General features: G+C 47.0%; 1 protein-coding gene across 1 annotated transcript in view; it reads left to right on the forward strand.

The window, feature by feature from the left end:
* Positions 1 to 15980, forward strand: part of DOCK2 (dedicator of cytokinesis 2) — a 369901-nt gene that overhangs the window by 52724 nt on the left and 301197 nt on the right. The window contains exons 15-22 of the mRNA XM_033096340.1: positions 2797 to 2895; positions 4680 to 4752; positions 4864 to 4967; positions 6717 to 6900; positions 7031 to 7128; positions 8764 to 8853; positions 9918 to 10018; positions 10869 to 11003. Of these exons, the coding sequence (XP_032952231.1) occupies positions 2797 to 2895; positions 4680 to 4752; positions 4864 to 4967; positions 6717 to 6900; positions 7031 to 7128; positions 8764 to 8853; positions 9918 to 10018; positions 10869 to 11003 (884 nt within the window). The remainder of the gene's footprint in view (positions 1 to 2796; positions 2896 to 4679; positions 4753 to 4863; positions 4968 to 6716; positions 6901 to 7030; positions 7129 to 8763; positions 8854 to 9917; positions 10019 to 10868; positions 11004 to 15980) is intronic.

Genomic DNA, 15980 nt, shown 5'->3' on the forward strand with positions numbered 1-15980 from the left:
TGCCTGAAGCAAGTTTCAGGAGAAGCAAAAAGGCTCAGATGCCAGGTTGAGAAACCGCTGCTCTTCTGACACCAGCTCACTTAATGGGGGGGGGGGGGACGGGGGGAAATGGAGGCAGGGCATGGGAGGCAGTGTGGTAACAGGGGTTAAGACCATGACGTCTGGGGACTGGCAGCCAGGATCAAAGCCCATCTCAGTCCAGATTAGCAGGATGACCTTGAGCAAGTTACGTAATCTCTCTATGCTTAAGATTCTGGGTCTGAAAACGAAACCCTTACTCAGTGGTCCCTTACTCTTGTGAATATCAAATGAGGGAATCTACGTAGTAGGTGTTCCTTGCAGCTGGCCTCTTGCCTAGTCTCCAGGCTTGAGTCCTGCCTTGGGGGATGCTAACCGTCATCTCCCCGTGGCGCTGCCTTGTTGATGTGGAACGCTTTCTGCCTCTCCCAGTGTGTCCACATCCTTGGTGGCATCTGGTCCCAGGTGATCACTCTGACGTAAACAGGGCTGTGTGAGGGGCCTGATTTTCCTCCTGCTCCAGGGTGTCTGCCAAGACCAAGTCGGCATGAAAGCCTCCAGGCTTCCTGGTTCCTGCTCAGATTTTCTTCACCTGACCTGAAGCCAACTAGGAGCTCCTGCTGTTAATCGGGGGCTGTCGGGGTGGGCAAGAGGGAAAATTATTGAACAGGCTTACTGAGACATATACAAATCTATATTTTCCCTGAAACTTGGCTCTGTCCCTGGTCACGAGGCTCTCTCAACACGCTTGGCAATGTTGAGTTTCTCTCTGAAGTGTTGAGGCTGTTAGGCCTTTCTCAGAATTACACTGAGACGTTTTTCTCCAGCCTTAGGCAATCAAAAATTTTCATCATTAGGATAGTTTTGTGGGATTCGGCTGCCTGCAATTTTACTTACACCAGAGAGAAATGTGTATTTTCAGATTTTATAAGCTAAATGGGGTTGTCGGGAGCTATAGAAGCTCTAAGCCCATAAATGTCACTGGATATAAATCTTGGGAGGCTGGAAGGCATCTAAGTTTTTCTAGAAGGAACGCTGGTCCAAGAGTAGAGGGTCTGAGATGTAGTCCCAGCTTTGCTACTTTTTGGGTAAGTGACTTCACTTTTCAGGGCCTCAGTTTACTCAGCTGTGAAATGGGGATGGTGAAAGTAATTATCAGGGGTGGTTATGAGGATTGAACTTAGTAACATAGGTAGTGCGTGTAAAGGGCTTAGCCTAATGCTACATACAAAGCACTCCCAGAATGCTTAGAAAAGCCTTGGAAGCGTGTTTTTAGCTCAGTGCCTCAAGAATTTCTGAAAACCTTCATCCCAGTGAAAACCAGGAGAGTTACGTGTCTTCCCTCATTTCCAGTTCACTGGGTAGCCTTGCTTTTTTAAGATAAGTTCTGAAAGGACGCTGTATCCTTATTTTCAAATGGATTCCATTGGCTGCAAGTACCATCAGTCAATGTTCAACTGAGCTCATTCTTTCCCGTAGCTCAGAAGTAAAGAGAGAGCTTTCCAATGAGGGGCAGGAGTCTCCTTCTCACAGGTGAAGTAGGTTTACCGAGGGTCCCAGAGTGCCCACATGTGGTCGGCTTTGGCCATTCAACCTGGTGATGGGGATCAAGAATCCACTGGAGAATCTGATGGGATCCAGTGAGAGACTTGTACTCTCTCTCACCAGGAAAACGCCCAGAAGCACATGGTTTACAATTTGGGGGTTTGGAGCCGCCAAACCAATCCTCACGTCCCTGGAGACGTGGTACAAATTGGCTGGTCTGGTATAAAAAACCGCACACTTAGGCCCCTTCTGAGTGGTCCCAGCTTAGATCTTTTTTGGGGGGCCAAACAGCTAGACTGAACATGGAATTAGAGGCTGGTACACTCTATTAGGAGGTAATTCCTTGTTACGTGGAGGGTGATTTTTATGGCAAAGGCTAAAGATCCTCTACATGTATGCTTGCTCTGTGCTCACTCTGCTCAGAAGGTCCTTCCCACATTGCTGCTCAGGGCTAACTCGAACTCTTTCTTCAAGATCTTCAGCTGTCATCGCTTCCAAGAAATCTTCGCTGAGTCCTCGGCCTGTGCTGAAGGGGCCCTACTGTGTGCCCTGTTGCCGTAAATGCGTGTCTGTCATCACATCGCGTTGCTTAGTGACGTGTCTGCTCCTCTAATGACCCCTCCACCAAACTGTGAACCTCATGTCAGGTTTAATCGCTGACTCATGCCCGTGTCCCAGAGCTGAGCACGGGCCTGGTACCCGAAGGTGCTCCGTCCCTGTGGGCTCCCTCGGGCTCCTTGGCCAGCGCGCCTGTCTGAAGTCTGAGCTCTTCCTTCCGCTTTTCCCGCTCCCGCTGGCGCACTGGTGTGTTAGCATCAGAAATCCATCAGTACAAGCTGCCGCTTGACTGACTGGAGCCTGTTTGTAAACTTTGTACACATTCAGATTTAGGAAACAAATAGCATTAATAAGACGGGCAGCATGCAGGAACTTCAGGACTGGATACCTTTTACAATAAGGCAGTCACGTCAGCGCCTGGCGCGCTCCAGTGGTTTCCAGAATGCAAGTACTAGAATTTCCGTAGTTAAGCAGCTGTCACTCTCTGGGCTGGGGACGTTCATGTATAAATCCGTAATGTAGAAGGGCCATGATGGGTACCTGGCAGAGGGGTTGGGGAAGGCAGGGTTTTCCCAAGCCCCAAGGCCAGCTCCGGCCCTGGGACCAAAACTACCCAAGAACAGAAAATAGCAGTTCTGTAGTGTTTTCTCTCTCTTTTTTTTTCCCTTGGGTCAGAATGCAATTTGTGTGGGAGCAGGGGACAAGCCCATGAATGAATATCGCTCTGTCGTATACTACCAAGTCAAGCAGCCACGGTGGATGGAAACAGTCAAGGTAATCATGATTACTCCTCTCCTCCTTCTACCAGCAATAATGATAGCAGCAAACATGCATCTCCAGGCTCCGGGGCACCTGCATAAGACCTCAGGCAATGCCCTCCCATGTCCACTGGTATGTCAGGCAGCGGGAATGGCGGTCCGCTGGGTGAACACCTGGTGCTCTTGATTACCCGTCACCGGCCCAGGACCTAGTCACCATGGAATTGGCAGATGGTTCTCTGGTGGCCAGGACCCAGCCCATCAAGCTGTGTCGTTCTACTCAGCAGTGAGGGGTGACACAGCTTGTGAGCAAGAGTGAGGCGAGAAAAGGCCACCTAATACCTTAAAGATGTCCTGTTGGAAGCATGCCCCAGAGGAAGAGGCATTAATCACAAGCACTTGCACCACTCGATCGTCACGCTAAGCAGAAGGGAGCACCGTGCGTTGGAAGAAGAGTTTGGAATTAATTCAGTGAACAGTGAAGATTGATCACAGCTTCAAATATCTCTGCCTTGTAATTAGGAGTAGGCTTTACTTACCCTGTGCTCTGAACCCAGACTCACGATGTCCCCGTAACTTCCTTTTCAGAGATAGCTATTCACACCTCACAGGTTCTCACCTATGCTCCTGTTTTCCTCAGTGGGTCTCCCTGTACTCACGCTTTTCAAAATGCTGACCTGCCCCACTTCGGGGTCAGAAAGCTATGAGAATTAGACCAGGCTGTTGCTGTCTTCTCGGGGCTCTCTCGCACCCCAGCAGTATCTTTTGCTAGCCCTTGTCCCGCAGTTGGTATAATTATGTCGCCTCGTGTGGACCCACGTCCTTTGAATCGCGGGGACTTACATCAGCATGGCCACACCTCACATGACTGCAGCTTATAGTAACCATTCAGGACTCAAGGTAGGAATGACTCAGGCTGCAGCTGCCCACGGAGCTCTCAGTTCTTTTGTTCTGTCTGAAACACACAAATGGGGGCCTCTTTGGGCTCACATTTCACTTTTTGGAGCAGAAAGTGTCCCCCAAGTGTGCACATCTGTTTGAATTTTAATGGTCGTCTGTACAGTGTAAACTTGTCCCTTTTAAAAATCAAAGTGGTTTCCTCCCAGGGAGCTGCACTTCTTTGCTTTGGAGGGAGGGAGAGCTGGAGGCTTTGGCAGAGGGGATAGTCCAGAGTCAGGCCACAAGCGTCTCGCTCAAGGGTGCAGCAGACCACCCACTGGACAGTGAAACTAGGGTGACGAGGAGTGACTGTTTTGACTCAGTATCCTCGGGGGCAAAAGCACCTGGACATGTGTCCAAACAAGGATGGTATGAGCACTAGGATTTCCTCAAATAAGGCTGGATTCGAGCATTTTTATTAATGTTCATAAATGAGAATCCTCAAGCATAGCCGCTAATGGCCATCGTTAATTTGCTAAGCCCTGCTGCACTCGCCAGCACTCCTGGACTGTGTGAGAAAAATGTGTATTGTGCAGTTTGCAGTACATCAAATCCTCTGCTAAAGTTATGTGTTTTTTTTATATCAATTTGGGGAGATTCGTTTTCCTTCACTATAATTTACAGACCTCTCTTTTATTGGCTGGGATTGCAATTTGCCAAATGGATTACATTTGGTACTTTATTTTCTCTTCATAGCTAGTTCTTATGTAATTTATTTACAGTTCATCAGGCTTGACGCATGGATAATAAATCAGCATGCGGCACTCTCAGTGAAATGGTCAGGCTGCCTTTTGGGGGGCGGGGGGACTGGGGAGGGCAGTGGATCTCCTGGTCTTCCGACTCCGCTTTCTGCCTGCGCAGGTGGCGGTCCCTATCGAAGACATGCAGAGGATCCATCTGCGATTCATGTTTCGGCATCGGTCGTCCCTGGAATGTGAGTACCCGACCACATGGCATCTCTGCAGCTCCCCTACGGTGAGGGGTGGGGGAGAACTGGGTGGCCCCCATGGCATTTTCTTTCCTGACCTCACAATGCGATTTCCAGCCAAAGATAAAGGAGAAAAGAACTTCGCCATGTCCTACGTGAAGTTGATGAAGGAAGACGGGACCACTCTGCACGACGGATGCCATGATTTGGTTGTCCTAAAGGTACCAGGAGCTGGCACTCACTGCATCGAGGGGGCTGCAGGAAGTGCAGAGGAGATGGCAGAATGGCTTAGTGGCTAACAGCCAGGGTCCCAGAATCACACACCCCAGAGCTTACCAGCTATGGGACCTTGTGCAAAATCTTAACTTCTTTGAGCCTCCGTTTCCTCCTCTGTGAACCCCAGGGAGTAATGGTGAGGACTACACGAGACATTCGTGTAAACATAATGCACCAGGTACACAGAGCACTCAGTAAATGGGAAAGGCCGTTATTACGTACAGAAAGGGCTGTGGACTCTGACAGGACCTCTGCAGATGTGCACAGACCAGCACACAACATCTGAGAAACACCTCACTGTAGCCAATGGAAAAATATTAGGATGTAAGGTCCAGATCCTGCTGCTGACTAAATCTGGACTCGTCCCACATGTCTTCCTGAGTCTCACTTTCCTTACGTGTCGATGGTACTATTTATGACCAGCCAATGAGGTGACCCATGTGAAAGTGCACAGATGTCAGCCATTGCTGTGTTTGCATCGTGAGACTTGGCCTGTTTCGAGAAGTGGGAACTATTTGCCTTGATCTTACCCGCATGCTGTCCTACAACCCTTGTTGTGACAGCAGGACGCCTCTGCTTAGCACCTGGCTGGAGGCACGAATGTGGCTGTGAAACAAGGCCAGGCTAGGTGGTCGGCACAGGAATCTAACCCTTGCCCTTGGCTTTCTCAGCCTCGGAGTCTGCAATTGCTCTGTTGTCTGTGGTCTTCATGGCAAACAGCCTCATCAAAGCTTCATCACATGGTGCTCTTCTCTGAATCTCTCGGCTTTTCCAGAAACCCCTGTCCTTTTCCCCTGTACAGCCTCCGTTTTGTCATTTATGACACATCAGGGTAGTTCTTGGCTTAAAAGCCATTCTTCCCCAACACACTGTGACCGCATTTGGGGTAAAGGCCCCATGGCAGCCCGTTTCTAATTTACTCACCTGCCTCAAGCCTCAGTTTCCTCATCTGTAAATTGAGGACAGCAGTATTCACAACAGTAACAATCGTAGTGAGGCCGAAATGAGATGAACTGAGGGGTATAAAGCACGTAGTATGGCGTCTGGTTCAGAGTAAGGGCTCGGTAAATGCTACGCCTACAATGCCTACCTCCACTCCTTTGTTTCGGCATGCCAAGGGGCTTACGTGCGCATACTCGACTAAGTGTTCTCTGTGTGTTGTGTCGTTTAGTCTGCCCCAAATTCCTAGGAAGTAGTCACATGGTTAATCCTCAGTTTAATCATGAGAAAAGTGAGACACAGAGAGACCAAGGAAGGTATCCATGGTGACACAGACTCGTGAATGCTAGAGCTGGGTCTAGGTCCCGGGACTCCAGATTCCAGGGCCTTTGCTCTGAACTTCTTTAAGCTGATCTCTTACTTTGCTGGTGCACATGTGCATTAAGTTCTCAAAAAATTTAGGATGAATTAAAATGTCCTATTTGGTAATCTTTAATTTCTTTTTGCCATTAATGAAAATCAGAGCCTTCAACCGGTTGATCACCCCTTTCCCGTTGGTGTAACATTGGTTTCTTGCCTGTGTTTTTGGAAAATAGCCCTGCCTTCCCAACTGATGTTTGTTGCTTCTCTGGTTATATTCCTCACTATTTCTGACCCTCCGCACTTTACAATGTGTAGTCTGGTCGCTGCAAGCTCTGTGTCACATGGATGTATATACCTTTGGCTTGGGGAAGTAACCCAGGTGTTGTTTCCAGGGGGACAGCAAGAAGATGGAGGACGCCAGTGCTTACCTGACTCTTCCTTCTTATCGCCACCATGTGGAGAACAAGGGCGCCACCCTGAGTCGTAGCTCCAGCAGTGTGGGGGGGCTCTCTGTCAGCTCCCGGGATGTGTTCTCTATTTCCACCCTGGTGTGCTCCACAAAGCTCACCCAGAACGGTAATGGAACCATCGAGGGTCATGTGTGTATGTGGTGTGCGTGCGAGCACATGTGTGTGCGTGATCAAACCCAAGGACGTCCTGATAGGGATAGTTAGTTGTAACTCTGCTTGTCTGGACTCTATTTTAGTGGGCCTGCTGGGTTTGCTGAAGTGGCGTATGAAGCCTCAACTGCTACAGGAGAACCTAGAGAAATTGAAGATTGTGGATGGAGAGGAAGTGGTGAAGGTCAGTGAGGCTTCATTTGGTTTATATTCATCCGCCAGAGACAGAATTTTGAATCGTGAGTGGCTTCGGGGGGCCATGAAGTGTTGAAGGAGATGGGACAACTTTTTCTCAGACACAATGGGACACAGTGTGCCTAGTTGCCATGGGAAACTTTTACTGGGGGGGCTATTGGTTCAAGGATGCTGAATGTTGAGCGGCAGAAAAGTGTGGTTGTGCTCAGTTTCTGGAACTAGATCACTATGGGTGTAAATTCCAGCTCACCCACTTGCCAGCTTTATGTGATAATGTTGTGACTACAACATATTTCACAGGGTGTCTTGAACATTCAAGGTGATGATATTTAAAAATTAGCAGACTGTTACACTATAATTGAAGGAAAGCATACAACATATACAAAGTTCATTAAAAGGTAACTATTATTTTTGTCGTTATAAATTGCTGTAGTGATATGACCTCTTAGTACTACCTACACATTACCGTTAGAAATAAAAACCGTCTTCTTGGTTCCTGCCGCTTAGAGAGCATCATGCATTACACACGAGAAAGGGACAATCAGAGGGCTCAAAGTTTAAGTGAAACAAGCAACAAACAATGCAAATGTCAGGTGTATTGTTATGTCCACACGGTGGTGGAGAATATAGTGTCTGACATTCCTAACTCTTCAAGCAACCCTTCTCTCCGGCACCGTTGTTTGAGACGCGTGTTTCCCAGAAGTCCTGGTGATCTTGTTTCCATCAGGAACTCGGGACAGCTACAAACTCCGAGATCAAACATCTTTATATGGTAGCTCAGTATTTTGAGGCACTATTGGAAATATTAACCCACCTGTTAGGAGGAAGAGGTGTCACATTTTAGTTAATTGCCCATGTGTGGAGAAACAATGGTTGAATTTCCAGATCTGTGTTTTAAATGTGCACTATTGAGCCACTTACCTGACTGAGCAATGGCAGGGAAGTTTCCCAGACATCTTTTTGTAAGGTCTCTCACATTTGGTCAGCTTAGAGAATTCATCCGGGAGCAAATTCCATTGTCTCTTGTTTGCATTCTTTTTTTTCTTTTTTAAAAAAAGCTTGTTATTGATGCAAAATATACATATAGTAAAATATGTACATAGCACTTAAGAGCACAGTTCAGTGCACTTTTTCTCATGTGCACACCTCTGTACCCACCACCTAGATGAAGATACAGAACGTTTTTAGCATCGCAGTAGATTCCCTCATACTCTGCTCAGTTAGTAACCCACTTGGGTCACCACTAAGCTGACTGCTACCATCACTAATGAGTTTGCGCCCGTTCTTGAATTTCATAAAAATAGAGTAATAAAAATGTGCATTTGTGTCTGACTTATCTTCCTGTACACTGTGCTTCTCCTCGTCGTTACACGGAGAAGTAGTTTGCTCATTGTTATTGCTGAGGATGTTCCTGCAGTGTGAAAATACCGCCGTGGATTCACCCACCGTACTGCTGATAGACAGTGGGTTGCTCCAAGTTGTGGCTCTTGTGAGCAAAGCCCCCTGGACCCGTGATCACGGCACGTGACGGAGGAGTGCCCTCCTTCTCTTGGGTGTGCCCTGAGACGTGCGTTTCTGGGTCACCTGCGCTCTTTCTTAACGCGACCTTCATTATTTTGTCCAGTTTCTCCAGGATACTCTGGATGCCCTCTTCAACATCATGATGGAACATTCTCAAAGTAATGAGTATGACATCCTCGTCTTTGATGCTCTGGTAAGAGAGAGGGAACAGGTGTTTGGTGACATTAGACATGAATGTGTGTCTCACTTGAGAGAACACTGAAAACTTGTGGCCCTTTTCATGAATCTTTCGGAGGGACTGCAGCGTTAGACAACCAGGCCAAGGAAGGAGCTGCTGTTTCCTTTATTTCTTTCGAGTTCATTTGACTGCATGGGCAGGGAGGATGAAAAGGGAATTTTATGGGTTGACGTCAGTTTGGCACTGGTAGAAAGTACATGAAGCTGAATATTACGAACGATCACTTGGTTTTCCTGAATGCTGGGAGCTAGTCCTTGGTCAGGTTGTGAAGGACCCAGAACGTGCCCTCACTCTCCTTCACCTCCTTCTTCCTCATGGTCTTCAATTTACCAGAGTCATTACATTCCTCCCGCCTACCCAAAACCTCTATGGTGGTACGCAATCCACATCTTTCCTCTTTCCACCTTCCCAAATGGTCTTTTCCTTCTCTCGCTGTCCCAACTTATGTTGTCTGAGTGTCAAGTCAATATAAACATGAGAAATATCTGCATTAGGCTATCAGTGATCAATAAAGTGTTAATATGCTAACCCCTTGTATTGATGACATTTCCATGTTGAAAGAGGTTATGTGAAGACAGCTGTGACTTAGTCCAGTGCTTCCCAAGAGGGTCTCCTGGAAAGCTAGCCCGAAGGACAGATGCTTCCTGACAAAAGGTCCTTTGATTAAATAACGTAGGGAAGTGCTGAACATTACATGACCCTCTTGGAGAGTCATGATGCACTTAGGTTAGTAAAGACTCTGATAAGTCCTGCAATAAAGAAGGCCGTCTAACCATGATAACTTGAGACTTCTCAAACTTACCTGACCATGAAAGCCTTTTTATCTTACAACGCCCCGTGGCATCCTTCCTAAAACACTTTTTAGGAAAGGCACCGCCTTAATGACAACAACTAAAGATATATTAGTGAGCTAATTCCTGGGCAAACAAATTGTGATAGAGGTTCTGTTATGCCATGTGAATATGGCTTCCTGCCCTGGGTCTGCCTGGAAAAACACTGAATCCTGGCCTCTTTTTCAGATCTACATAATAGGACTCATTGCTGACCGAAAATTCCAGCATTTCAACACTGTCCTGGAGGCTTACATTCAACAGCATTTCAGTGCGACTTTAGCTTACAAGTAAGTAACTGTGCACGTCCTACTTGTCTTGCCAGGATGCCTAGGGCACAAAGCACTTGAGTATTTTCCTTTTGTCACTAGCCTGTGTGAGGTCTCCATTTTCTGACAAAACCCAATCTGTGCTCGGGTTATTTGGGTTAAATAGAAATATACAGACCCATAGGTTGGGATGAATACTTTATGGTGGCAGAAGTACGTAGAAGTATTCATTTGTTCATTCATTCATTCAGTCAGTCAGTCAGTCAGTCAACTATCATTTATCGAGCAGCACTTGTGATAAACATGGGTTCAAAGGCTGGAGAGAAGAACGTGCACACGCCAAGTAGCTCAGTGTAGCCTGGGTGCAGGGAACCGAAGATTAGAGATGGGAGAGGGTGCTGGCAAGGTTGGTGGGGGCCAATTTGTGAAGGGGCCTTGGCAGCCAGGTCAGGTAGTTTGAGGTACACCTTGGTGGTAATGAAGAATCATGGGAAATTTCCGAGAAGGGCATTCTGTGTTATTCCAGAACATTTCCCATGGGAAGAAAAAGCTGAAAAGGACATTAACACACCATTATCCCCACTTATATTCTGATCGTGACTAGTTTTCCTAGTCAAAAGATTTATTTTTTCCCTCACTTAGCTTTCCCCCCAACCCCCGGCTTTTTACAGGCAGGAAATACGTATTCACTCCCTGTATTAAACGTCATTTTTAAGCAGAGTTGCTTTTTATGGTTGCAAATGAGTGAATACGCTTGGCTATACCACCACCTTTAACCTTTGATTGAATGCCTGATAATTTACTGAGCAAACTAATTACCTTGCTGTGGGTTGGGAAGAGATGTATTGTGGAAATATAATCCCTTTTGCAGGAAATTGATGACAGTCCTGAAGACCTACCTGGACACGTCCAGCAGAGGGGAGCAGTGTGAGCCAATCCTGAGAACTCTGAAAGCTTTGGAATATGTGTTCAAGTTCATTGTCCGGTCAAGGACGTTATTTTCACAGTGAGTACTTGTTATGTAAGAATGATTGATAAGCTCTGTACTTCCTCTGGGATATAACAGTATCTGCGTCATTGGAGAACCTCTTTTACGGAATTATAACCAGCCGTCAATCGGAAACAACTTCAAAAACCAACTTAGAGAGTTATGAATAGGTAATAATGGTTCCCTGCAAGTTCATTTGGAAAAAAAAAAGAGAGAAATCTTAACATGTTGTAGAGTTATGTTTCATCCAATGAACGTGATTTGGGACTCTTCTGCATTTCATCTCACATTCTCCGTTTGGTTTGAGATATGATAAAACCTCCCCAGGAATCTATAAGCGACGCGAGTGGAGAGAGCAGAACTCAGGGAGTTTGACATTTATTTGGCTCTCAGGGGTGGTGCATGACAGATGAGCTGGTATTTGCAGGTGACCTGCCTGTCCTCGAGCTCCTAGTGGCCAGAAAGTAAACTGACATGCTAGAATACCTAAGAGATTTGATGTTCGATGGTCAGTGTCACACAGATTAGCTGCCATTTTAAAGGGCTTTAGAGATGTAGGTTTTCAAATACAACCTGCAAAAAGAATGATTTATGTTTGTGAGTATGAAGGCTGGGGATTGATTATGTGTATGATCAGGTCGCTTGTGTGTGATGGGAAATGAGAAAAGACATCCGGGGAATGTATTGTTCAGATTCTTGTTAGTGCAAATGAAGAGCACTCAACTCAAGCCAACTTAGGGAGAAATAGGACTGTATTGTAGTTTACATTATTGAAAACTCCAGGGGAAAGTTGGCCGCAGGCCTGGCTGTATCCAGATGCTTAATGCAGGCGGGTTAGTCCATCTCTCTAGATTTCTGCTCTGCTTTTCTTTTGTTGGTTGCCTTCTGAGGGAACTTTCCCAAAGGAGAAGCCACTGGAAGCATCCGGTTCGTATTCTACTGGCTTAGGTTATCTAGGTTCCTTGCCGTTTCCAGAAAAATCCTATACCAAGAACTGTCTTGGGTCATGTGCTGACGTCTTAAACAACGTGACCAGGAAAATGAATCTGCAGATTGTGTTGTTGAGGTTACGTGTGCCCCTCTGGAGCCATGGGTTGGGTCAGCCACTTCTGGTGCACACTTGTTTTGTCAGACAGTGGTTTCCCAAAAGAAAGTAGAAGTCTGTAATCATCATTTTGGTGTTGACAATGGATGGGCTACAAGGGCTTCATACTTGACAAGGCATCTGAAATAGGTAAGCATTTGGATTCTCCTAAAACATTTGTTGAGATTTCAGGTGATGAATAGAAAGAGATAAGTGTCTTGAACCATATCACAAGACATACGTCATTCAGGTTATTCTAAAAATGAAGTATCTGTTTCAATTCCTCTGCTTTGTCAGTTAGTCAAGGCAGAAACTGTGTATTATACTCTTAGGGGTATTCTTCCAAGTTCAAGAGATGCTTGTGAATTATTTGAAAACCAAATAGGAGACAACTGTGGCTCTTTTTAAGGATTGAATTTCTTGGAGGAGTTCAAGGATTCAAACATTGTAATTCCAGATTAATAGGCAGGGATATCTTATTTCGTCTTGCGAGTGAGATCTTCAGATCTACAAGAGCATAGCCTTTCCATTTATCCTATATTCTGCCCAGTGTTTCCTTTTGGTTTATTTATTTTTATTGACCTTCCTCCCTCCCTCCTTCGGTCTTTTTTCTCTGTCTCTTCCCTCCACTGGAGCAAAGAACATTTGTACATTTGCTCTCTTCTTCTTCTCTTCTGCTGAAGGCGTGTCATCTTGCAGAGCCCCTAGCTCTTCATTCTGTGTACATTCAGTGCTGCTGGAATTCTAAGTGACTTGTGCCTTCTTAAGGAGTGGGGTAACCTGTTATTCCTACTGTATCCCTAGCATAACATACAATATCACTGACACTCAAAACGTGCCTATTGGGTGAAGTGCGTTTGGGGGCCTAAGAGAAGTCATTTGGTGAGAAAAGACGTCTCCAAGGGAACTCAGGCCTGATCTCGCAACCTTTCTCACGATCGTAAATGTAGGCTGACCTGCAAGGAAACTTGAGGACCTCATACTCAGGGAAGGCAGGTTTCCTGTGTCCAGTTCACTGTCGAATCTTCAGCAATGGTTTTCTGTCCAGTGGATTCTTGAGGACACTGGGAAGTGATGGCGGTATTTCCTTAGACTCTGAGGGACTTTACTTAGGAAACTAGAAAATAGAGGGTTCAATACTTTGAGATTTCTAAGCCAGCTGGTGGAAAATTGTAGTGTAATTATTGCTTTGGGGGCTTATTGTGTCTGGTATTGTGTTTGTTTCCTTTATTCCTTTGTCCTTTTTCCTCATGTGCATAACTGCAGCTGAGTTAGCTCCCATTACTTGTTCCCTTGCCGTTTTCTCTTTGCACATACTGCACACAAACATTTGCAAGGGCTGGCGGTTTTCTTGTATCAACATGCAGGATACAGTTGGGTAAGGGAGGAAGAGAAGTTGTTGACGAGGATGGAATTTTTATGTTTTTAGGATTATTTACTTCTTTCACATAGCCAAAGAAAGTGATGTTCCTGTCTCCTCTTCTTTTGTCAGTAGCCTGGAACAGGTGTCTGTGGGCACATGCCCGTGCCATCGCTGCCTCAGAAGCTGGCAGAGCGTAGTTGAGCTCCTGCCATAGAAAGGCAGGCTTAAAAATATGGGAAATTCCTAAATCGTAGGACGTGTTTCCAAAAGATACCGGGTGGCCATAAATATGACCAATGTCTACTAGGCTTTTCTAGAATGACTGAGCCCCTGCAAGACACAGATCGTGGGGGAGAGCATTCAGAAAGAGCCAAAACAATTGTCTTCCAAGAATTGGACTTTTTAACAAAACTCGTTGCAGTGCCTTTTCTCCTAACGCTCAGACAGCCGGCTGAGCTGATGCCCAAGCTTTCTGAGCTGTGGAATTACGGAGCTGCCTGAGCCACGTGATGGGCACTGACTACATCGCGTCCCTTCCTCCTGGCCAGGCGGGTAGAAGCGAGACTTCAGCACTTCTGTAAGGGTGACTCTAAGAGCAGATCCAGAGCACAGGGCTGCACAGCATGGCTCCCTCTTGTCTGCGTTCCTTACAAATCCTGACGCTGCTGGAGGCCAGGGGGCAGCCGGTCATGCGACGTCATGGTTATTCATTTCGCATTTGTCAGTGTTGGCTCAGTGATGGTCAGTGTTCACATTGGACAGACCTTGGAGGGGGTCCCATTTCTGTCCCTGTAAGCACCTGACTTAAGCACCTGACCCAGCCAGCCTCAGTTTGCTCATCCGTAAATGGGGATAAACCATCTCTTAGTGTGTGTTGATGAACTGACATTGCATGTACACAATTCTCCATATGGTGTCTGGTACTTATCCCATCAATGTAATAAATGTGAGCTGTTACTGTGTTTTCACTGGGAGAGACAGCCAGCATGCTGGTTTCAAAAACTCGGATTTCAGTGAGTAAAAGGAAGTTCTGGTATCTTGATTCATTCTCAAGGTTTGGCTTACCGATCGTGCTATCCTAAACATTTCTTGATGTTTATTTTTTAAGAAAAGGGCATACGTTTACCCGGTGTCTGGCTTTCTGAGGACCACAACGGAGGGACTTTTACAGCCCAGTGAATTCTCCTTGGTCTGCTGCTGGCCCTGTGGGTGGACACTGGTTCCACTTCCCCTGTGTGTGGTCAGGCCTCTTTGCCCCAAGAAGCCGTGTGCCCAGCTCTGTCCCAGGCTTGCTCAGCCTGTCTGTTCTTTTGCATCGTGCCTTCTGCTCTGTGACAGACCTGTTATTTCTGGTGTTGCTTCCTCCCCCTTCTCTGTGGCAGACCCAGTCTCCTGGGAGCTGCTCTGCCATCTCCAATGCCCTCCTTCCCCACGTCATCCGCACCCCTCTGTTTATGAGACGCAGTCAGCTCAATGGCTAAAGGCGCAGTCTGAATTCTATGTTTGCCTCCTACCACCACCGTTTACTAATGACTATGACACTGGGCAAATGGTTTAGTCTGCGTAAAGCTCAGTTATCTCATATGTAAAACAGGCATGTACGGAACAACCCTTGCAGGGTTCTGTGCAGACTAAATGAGCCGATGGGTGACGGGCAAGTAGCACAGTACCTGTCACATAGCAAGTGCCCATGGTTGTCGTTACCAGCTGAGTGCGCTGCACTTATTATCTCCATCAGTCTTCACAAAAATCCTACGGAGATCCTCCTCTGTGACTTCATCTTCTGCTCCTCACTCACTCCGTGCCGGCCACACAGGCCCCCTCGCTGCGGCTCAAACTCCTGACGGAGGGCATCTGCACCCTCCCCCGGTATCTGCTCTTTCAGCTCTCACCTCGTTCACGTCTCTGCTCCAATGTCTCCTTTACCCGCCTATGTACGGTCACAAGCCCTGACCCCAGCACTCTCGTGCCCCTCCCTTGCACTGCTTTTTGTCTTATTTTTCTTCCCCATAGACCTAATCCCATGTCAACATGCTCTGTAATAATTAGTTACGGTGTTGCTTACTGCCCTCTCTCTGCTAGACTGTCGGCTCCAGGAGGAGAGGGGTCTGTTCCGAACACTGAGCACAGCACCCAGCACGTAGTTGGCACTCATTCCACATCAAATGGGACACCACTTGTATCTCTCTTTCACAGAGAGGGAAGCCAAGGCTTAGATTCAAACTCAGGTCACAGCTAAGAATCAACAGAGCGAGGCTTCCCATCCAACCTCATCTGATTAAGCAAATTTAAGAACCAGACTTTTTCCAGGCCATGCAAGTGTGGAGCATGGCTGGCCAAGAGGAGGGGCCGTCCTGAGAGAGGGCCACTCTGACAGGAGGATCGACTTCTTGGGTATGGTCGGGCCAGCGCCCTGATGGAAGCCGCGGTATCTCCAGGTGCCCTGCTGCTCCCCAGCCCTCACCTGGGAGCCGGAAGGCCGGCCATGGCACACACAGTTAACTCCATGAGCACAGGCACCAAAGGGACACGGTTCAGACCTCCAGTG

Source organism: Rhinolophus ferrumequinum, chromosome 24 (assembly GCF_004115265.2).
Source record: "Rhinolophus ferrumequinum isolate MPI-CBG mRhiFer1 chromosome 24, mRhiFer1_v1.p, whole genome shotgun sequence".
Classification (NCBI taxonomy): domain Eukaryota; kingdom Metazoa; phylum Chordata; class Mammalia; order Chiroptera; family Rhinolophidae; genus Rhinolophus; species Rhinolophus ferrumequinum.